General features: G+C 53.2%; 2 protein-coding genes across 6 annotated transcripts; one reads left to right on the top strand and one right to left on the bottom strand.

The window, feature by feature from the left end:
• Positions 1-15: 15 nt before the first annotated feature.
• Positions 16-4,784, bottom strand: plag1 (pleiomorphic adenoma gene 1). 2 transcript variants are annotated; one of them, XM_019890022.1, is made up of 3 exons: positions 4,428-4,784; positions 2,098-2,455; positions 16-1,284 (listed from the first exon to the last, which is right to left on the bottom strand). In XM_019890022.1, exons 2-3 carry the CDS (start codon positions 2,346-2,348, stop codon positions 168-170), a joined length of 1,368 nt encoding a protein of 455 aa, XP_019745581.1. In that variant the 5' UTR covers positions 2,349-2,455; positions 4,428-4,784; the 3' UTR covers positions 16-167. The 2 variants fall into 2 exon arrangements, with proteins under 2 accessions (XP_019745581.1, XP_019745582.1); XM_019890023.1 differs by having other exon boundaries at positions 4,673-4,760.
• Positions 4,785-4,789: 5 nt separating this feature from the next.
• Positions 4,790-6,700, top strand: chchd7 (coiled-coil-helix-coiled-coil-helix domain containing 7). Of its 4 annotated transcripts, XR_002170592.1 has the most exons (5): positions 4,790-5,075; positions 5,710-5,771; positions 5,849-5,947; positions 6,260-6,477; positions 6,521-6,700. XR_002170592.1 is itself a non-coding variant. In XM_019890060.1 (4 exons), the coding sequence occupies exons 2-4, from the start codon at positions 5,712-5,714 to the stop codon at positions 6,362-6,364; spliced, it is 264 nt and encodes an 87-aa protein (XP_019745619.1). In that variant the 5' UTR covers positions 4,790-4,919; positions 5,710-5,711; the 3' UTR covers positions 6,365-6,700. The 4 variants fall into 4 exon arrangements, 3 of the variants coding, with proteins under 3 accessions (XP_019745619.1, XP_019745617.1, XP_019745618.1); XM_019890060.1 differs by having other exon boundaries at positions 4,790-4,919; positions 6,260-6,700; XM_019890058.1 differs by having other exon boundaries at positions 6,260-6,700.
• Positions 6,701-6,973: the final 273 nt, after the last annotated feature.

Below are 6,973 nucleotides of genomic sequence, written 5' to 3'. Positions count from 1 at the left end.
ATGTGGGGCACACAAAAAAAAAAAAAAAAAAACAACACCGCCGCTCATGATGTTCACCTGTCGACGGCAAGTGCGTTTCATGAGTTGAAAGGTGACGCGGAGGGATTTGCCAGCCACGGCGGCGGGTGCGCGAGGCAGACGTCCGCGAGCCGCGACCTTTCAGCGGGTCACTGGAAAGCCTGGTGGAAGCGAGGCAAGGTGGTGGGGGCGCTCAGGTTGCAAATGAAGGGAGCCTGGCTTTGAAGCGCAGCCTGCGGGCCCTGGGAAGGCTCGGGGGGCGGGCGGAGATGCGGGCTCTCCGGGGCGAGCGTCTGCTGCCCCTCGCCGCCCCCCGTGTGGTTGCACGGGGGCCCGGGGAGCGGCAAGAAATTGAAAAGCTGAGAGAAGTCCATCAGGGAGGACGACGCGAGCCAGTCGCCGGCCACCGACGTGGCCATTTTGGTCGAGGACCCCTCCTCGCCGGCTTCCTGCAGCGTGCCCGCGTCATCGGCCGTCTCCGGTTTGCCGAGAGGGAGGCGCGGATCTTGCGCCGCCGCGGCGGCGGAGGAGGACGGCAAGCCGCTCTGTAGCTCCAACAGATAGCTCTCCAGCTCTCCCTTGAGATTCTGCTCCCGCTCCTGCGAGCAGACGGCGTATGAGGTCACGTTGGAGCCCGTCGGGTATTTGAAAGAGAGCACCTGCGCGGCGTTGGAGAAAGGCTCCGGGTCCAGGACCAAGTCGCGCGGCGGCGGCGCGTCCGGGAGTTCGGCCTTCATGCCGCCCGACGCCAAGTCATAGACGACGGGCTCCGCTTTGACCCTCAGCAGCTCCTGAGGGTGACTCTTCTTCACGTGCCGCGTCAGGTGGTCCTTGCGACCGAAGCGCTGGGCGCAGTATTGGCAAAGGAAGTCCTTGCGCCCCGTGTGAACCACCATGTGGCGCCGGACGTCCTTGCGGGTGTAAAAGTGGCGCTCGCAATGCTCGCAGGGATGCTTCTTCTCCTTGACGCCGCCGGCGGCGGATTTGCCGGCGTGGCTTTTGAGGTGTTCCAGGAGCGCGGCGGTGCTCGGGAACGGCCGCAGGCACACTTGGCAGGTGAGGTCGCCGCTGTTGGCGGCGTGAAGGGCGAGGTGGCGCTTGAAGCCCAGCTTGGTGTTGTAGCTCTTGCCGCAGTGGCGACAGGCGAAGGCCTCCTTGTGCGGGTCGTGGATGTGGAGGTGATTCTTTAAGTGATCCTTGCGGTGAAACATTTTCTCACAGTACGAACACTTGTGGCTTTTTTCCGGCGAGTGGGTTGCCGTATGCCTTGGGAAAGAGACACCAACCATGAGCACTCAGCGTTCTCGCCGTCACCAGAGTTATCAACTTTCACCTTTTCGCCACCGCGTCACACCGACTGACTCCCGTGGGGGGGGGGCCAAAAAGACGCGGCGGCTTTCTGCCGGGACGCCGTTCGCAAACCAACAGTGACGTGTCGGTTGAGTGACTGAGAAAAGGGGGGTTTTGTTTTTCCTGTCCTTTTTTTGAACACACCTTGGTCATCCTCCCGAAGCTGCGAGGCGCCAGCCGAAAAGACGCCGCCGCCGCGTCGAGCGAACCGCCTGACGGGGAGCCAGAACTCCCGCCGGAATTTACATTTCAACAAAAGGAGACGCGGCAGCCGTTCAGGCGTGCGCTCAACACGAGCATCGCGCAACTTCACCGACTTTGCCGTGGCTCGGCGCGATCGTTCGGACGCCTTTTGTCGAGTTGACGTCAACCGGCAGCCGGGGCCGACGTTTGACTCGAGCGTACTCAAAAGACAAGCCGACCGAAGCCCATTTTCCAGTACGGACGCCCCCCCTGCCACAAATCTGACGATGCCCCCCCCCCCATCCCCCCACCGTTTGGCCAGCTCGATTGCGCTTCCTTCGCCCGTGTCAGGTGTCATTTCGACCGGCGGTGTTCTGCCACCTGAAACATCAGCGGCTGCTGCTCTACATCCCAGCGCGTGGACCCCAAACAGCACCAGAGTGCGCCTTTTGGTCTGGGGTCGGCGCGTGACGGCTCGCCGTCGGCGCCCAAGAACGACCTCTACCGACACGAGGAAAAACGCGACCGCCGGCTGCTTTTCTGTACCTGAACAGCTTGTACTTGGAGACAAAAGCCTTGGCGCAGCCGGGGTGGGAGCAGCGGTAGGGTCTCTCGCCGGTGTGCGAGTAAGAGTGCACCTTCAGCTTCTCCAGACTGTTGAAAGCTTTCTGGCAGTCTTGGCAGGGGAAATTCCTTTTGGGCTTTGCCTCGGCCCTTCTGCGCCTCCCCGCGGCCGGCGCCGGCTTTGCTTTGACCAGGGCGTCTCGGTGGAGGTGGCCCTGGGCTCCGGTGGCCATGGCGCCTCGAAGGCGGAGCGCTCACGGACGCGGATACAGGCGCGCTTCCCAAAGGCGACTACCTTCCATCCACTTTTTCGTCCTCAACCTCGTCCGGCCTCATCGGCCTGAGAGAGAGAGAGAGAGAGAGAGAGAGAGAGAGAGAGAGAGAGAGCGACTTGTGTGACTTCTACAAACATTCGAGTCGTGCTTTGTTCAGAACAAACAAATGAGTGCCAACTTTCCAGCGATTCCAAATGTGCAACAACGCCACTTCCCGTTTCAGTCGTGTTTCTTACATGCGCAGCGATGCGATTTGATCAACGGAATCTGGAGAGGATTCTCAAGCAATCGATGAATCGGGCAGCGCCAAGGCCAGGCGCCTTTGCCAAAGCAGAATCGTTCTTTTGCAGTGCTGGACATTCTTTGCTCGTTTGGGGACGGCCATGCTGTCCCCAGTCGCCACTTTGGAGGTGTCCAAAACCAAAGCGCAAAAAGGCCTCGTGGCGCACGAATGTATGCTCGTTTGCAGTCGGTCCTCGGTGGTGTTTTGCGTCGCACCTTAACTTTAACCGAGTTTCAGACGGGAATGGAGTGAAACGACACGCTCTGGTTAAAAACTTGGCACGCTTCAATACGCAGAGTTAAATTTTCTTTGCGGCAAACAAACGAGGGCAAATCAACAGCTCGAAGCAAGCCCCCTTTTTTTTCTGCGTACAGGCATCTTCTTTGGAGAACTTTGCTAAAGTCCTTTTGCTTCCTTCAAGTGATATTCTCCAAAAGTCTCCCATTCCTTGACTGTGACAGAGTGAAGAGAGACTTGAAAGACTGCGTTTTGACAAGGTGAACGGTGTTTGAAGCATGTCGGGCCCTGTCAAACTATTCCAAAATGGGCTGTCGAGGGATTCTGGTCACCGTCCTGTGAAAACGGAACTAAGACAAGCGTGTAACCACCGATTGTCAAAACGTAGTGCCGCCACTGATTTGCTGGCTGCCTCCCTCGAGTAGACCGCAAAAGAATCACCGCCGACGTACATTTCAGTTGTGTTTCACTTTCAACTACAGTACGTCGCATTTCTTCTTCTTCTTCCAAAAAAAGCACTTTTGAAGCGAAACTTGACAACATTGAGCACTTCTGCTCAAATCATGTTGAATGACAGTATCACTGTCTACTCAACAAGCTTCTGGGGGTGGGGTGGGGTGGGGTGGGGGGGGGGCAAGCGGCAAACAAGCTCACCCTAAACAATCAAGATACAACTTTGAATGGAATGACATAAGGCTAGCCCACGTGCACAGAGTTGCTTGGAGAGTTCAAGAAAACTTGCAAACAAGTTGGCAAGTTGCTTTCGCCGTCATTTGCAACACGACTGAACAAAAACAAACAAACAACGCTTCAACTTGAATTTTGCTGGATGCTGTCAGCGACGAACCCGAACGACCCACGAAGCGCGCACGCCAGTCGGGAAAGCCTTATTCGTTTGGCCAACATATCGGCGAGCTCGATTTCGTCCAAGCGGCGTCTTCTCTCGACTGGCACGGGAGCGACGCCAGTTGCCCGAACTGTCTGTAAATATTGTGACGGCGGTAGAAAATGACACCGAGCCGAGGAAGATGTTTGGAAAGAGCGTTGGCTCCCATCGATGATGATCGATTGACAGGCTCAACCGAAGCCGTAACGTGAACACAAGTCACCGCAGCCACCGGCAAACGCCATAAAATAAGACTTGATTGATTTGGTCATCAACCAATGTGTTCGTTATTATTATCATCCGTTCACGTTGAAGATAGTCAGCGGGCTGCCAACTTTCATCAACTCCTTAACTACTGAACTTTTTAAAAAAAATTTGATATATACAGTACATATAGATAGAGTCATTCGAGTTCATAGAGGTGCGCGGTAACACCGTCTTGGACATCATTTGTGAAAAGGTGTTTTTACCGAAGCCACGCCGGGCTCTTCTCTGTGGTCACGAACCGGGCAGAGAGGAACACAAACTTTTTTTCCCTTCCCCGAGCTCACCCGTCTCTCATAATTTGAATAACCCCGATATTTTAATTCAAGAAATGAGTAACGGTATGCTTAATTGACACGAAACTTACCCCGGGCGCTTCAACATCCCTTTTGCTGTGTTTTTCTTGACTTTCAACTATTTTCCGAATTTTTAATAATTTTTTTCTCATATTTTTGCGAGACGCGGCGGGCCCGAAATTTGTTTGCTTTCCTATCTTTCGAGCAGCCATTGTATGTGCGCTGCAATGCAACCGCACTTGTGTCGAAGTCACGCCCATTTCGGGTTGCACCGCGTCGAAGAAGTCGCTGCCACTTTCACTTGGCTCTCACTTACCGACGTAGAGCGGCGAAAGCCACTTGCGAGACTTCTCCTGGAAGACGTCGGGCGTTGCGCGCGGGTTTCCATTGAAGTTCAAATGTTGGGCGACCGTAGACGCCCGCCCAAGCAACTCGTAGGGTCGTCAGGTTGCCAGCCTGGAAGGACGCCATTCGGGAGATCCGATTGGCCGATTCTGCTGCCAGTCATGTGTTACGGCATTGTTGTTCTTCCGGCTGCATACTGTCGTTCCGTTAGCATGAAGGTAACGCTCGACTGCGGACTCCGGGATGCACTTTGGTAGCTAGATGCTTTCTTGAAGTCGCCCGCTCCCACTTGAAGACACTTCCCCAGATTCTTCACGGATGACTTGGAGCCATTGCCTTTCTTCCCGCAAGACCTCCGCCTCCTGGAAGTAGAGGTCAAAGCCTTTAGCTAGGCTCAAATGAATTCGATTTCGTGTCTGTGTTTACGACAATTGTGATCCTCGATTCACACCGGACATGAACATTTCCCGTGTCAAGCGTCCTGTTCTAGAGACCGACTTATTTGTGTGTAAATCCCAGTTTTAGAAGTAACCAAGTACACTTGCTTGGTGACCGTACTTGGCTCAGTAGTTCTTATTGTTTTCTGACCACTTTCTACTCCACTCCGCGTTTTGGGGGAATAACGAGTGAAAGTTCCCCGTTGAAATGAATTGAAATGCTGTGATCGTTCCAAATAACCACCACAATCCGTGGCGTCCTTTTCCCCCGAATTTTATCTTCCGCGCACTCTCCCCCCTCCCGAAGCAAATGTCTTCAGTCACATCGTCGTCGAGTTGTAAAAAGTCACCATCCCTCCTCTGAACACGTGCGAACCATCTCAATCAGCTCGGTCCAACTTTTGCCCCAAACCGGCTAAGCGTCTGGTGGGCTTTGTACATGTTGTGAATGGACGAAAGGATACTCGACGAGGAAACGACATCAACTCACTGTACTTGCATCACACAACACACACAAAAAGTACTCTTCCCAAACGTGTAACAAAGGTGTTTTTTTTTGGTGCATCTACAGAGATGCAAATGGACAAAAATGCCAGAAAAGTCCGGAATCAAGACATAAATCCTTGCATTGACGTAAGACCCTATCCTGCTTGTTGGATGCGATATATTTCTTTTGAACCGTCTTTGATCACTTTCTCTTTTGCGCGTAGGAAAGTGACGCATCGCAAAAGTGTTTGGATTCTTGCAACTACGACAAGAACATGTGCACGGCCTACTTCCAGAGATACAAGAACTGTCGGAAATATTGGGTAGCTATGGATTTACCTTGACTAAAGTTTACCGAGTCTGTACACAGAATGTGGGGAACAAGAAATGTACGTCGTACGGTAGCTAGGCTGTAATATACGCAATTCGACGGCCATCTGCTGGCACCGGAGCTCCTCCGGCGGCGCGGCCCCAAACGCATCCTCGCGGTTCACGGCAATCGTAGTCAATGACACTTCTGCCACGCCAGAGGCTCCTCTCGTTTACAAACATTATGTGCTCACCAATATATTTGCAAAGTCCAATGGCCAGTATCGCCCTTTTTGATCACTCTTCTTGTCTTTCTACCTCCTCAGCACAACGTCATGCTGCGCAGGAGGCGAGAGGGGGTGACACCTGACATGCCCACTGCGACGGAAAGGCAGGAGATTCTCTCCGCCCTTGGAGGAAAGCCATATTGAGGAGCCATCAAGCGTCTGCAGAGACCCCGGGGGCTTCGGCGGACGTTGGGTTGTTGCTGCAACGCCAAAGAAGTCTTGTGAAGACAAAGAAACCGCGGCAGCAATTTGTTTGAGTTTTGCAAACAACGTCACGGCAGCGTAACACCGACTGGACAGCAAAGCATTTTTACGTTTGCGAAAATGAATGCGCAATTTTTTTTAAACCAACCGCACGGCCCATGTTAAATGTCATCTTCATGTATTTATCCTGTGGCGGGCCATCAGTGACCCCTGGGATGTAGTTTGGACACCTCTGTGCTCGTGTGTTGCAGAATAAAATGTTTGACGAAGCCTAAATCAACACACGACTCTACTTGGCTGTATTCTCCCAAATACACGCACAAAATTCACCTGCAGCACTACAAAGGATGCGTTCGATGTCTCTGAGGACGTTTAGTTCGTCCAAATTGGACTGCTGACCAATGAGCGCTTCCTTTTTGTCTGGTGGGAAGTGTGTGACGTTAGTGTTGGGTACAGAATGACATTTTGATGCAGATTGAAATCAAAGGTAAAAAGGTTCATCTCGGTCAGTTCTCAACTCTTTTATTTCTCAAGCACTGAAAAACAACC

Source organism: Hippocampus comes, unplaced genomic scaffold, assembly GCF_001891065.2.
Source record: "Hippocampus comes isolate QL1 unplaced genomic scaffold, H_comes_QL1_v1.1 scaffold185, whole genome shotgun sequence".
Lineage (NCBI taxonomy): Eukaryota > Metazoa > Chordata > Actinopteri > Syngnathiformes > Syngnathidae > Hippocampus > Hippocampus comes.
The sequence above is the reverse complement of the archived record's forward strand: the minus strand, read 5'-3'. Positions and strand labels throughout refer to the sequence as shown.

Excerpts from the sequence above, each read along its gene's own strand:
- chchd7 (XM_019890060.1), top strand. The coding sequence starts at position 5,712 with ATGCAAATGGACAAAAATGCCAGAAAAGTCCGGAATCAAGACATAAAT. Across the intron at positions 5,772-5,848 it reads ACATAAATCCTTGCATTGAC|GAAAGTGACGCATCGCAAAA; the intron begins GTAAGACCCTAT and ends TTTTGCGCGTAG. Across the intron at positions 5,948-6,259 it reads AGAACTGTCGGAAATATTGG|CACAACGTCATGCTGCGCAG; the intron begins GTAGCTATGGAT and ends CTACCTCCTCAG.
- plag1 (XM_019890022.1), bottom strand. The coding sequence starts at position 2,348 with ATGGCCACCGGAGCCCAGGGCCACCTCCACCGAGACGCCCTGGTCAAA. Across the intron at positions 1,285-2,097 it reads TCCAAGTACAAGCTGTTCAG|GCATACGGCAACCCACTCGC; the intron begins GTACAGAAAAGC and ends CTCTTTCCCAAG.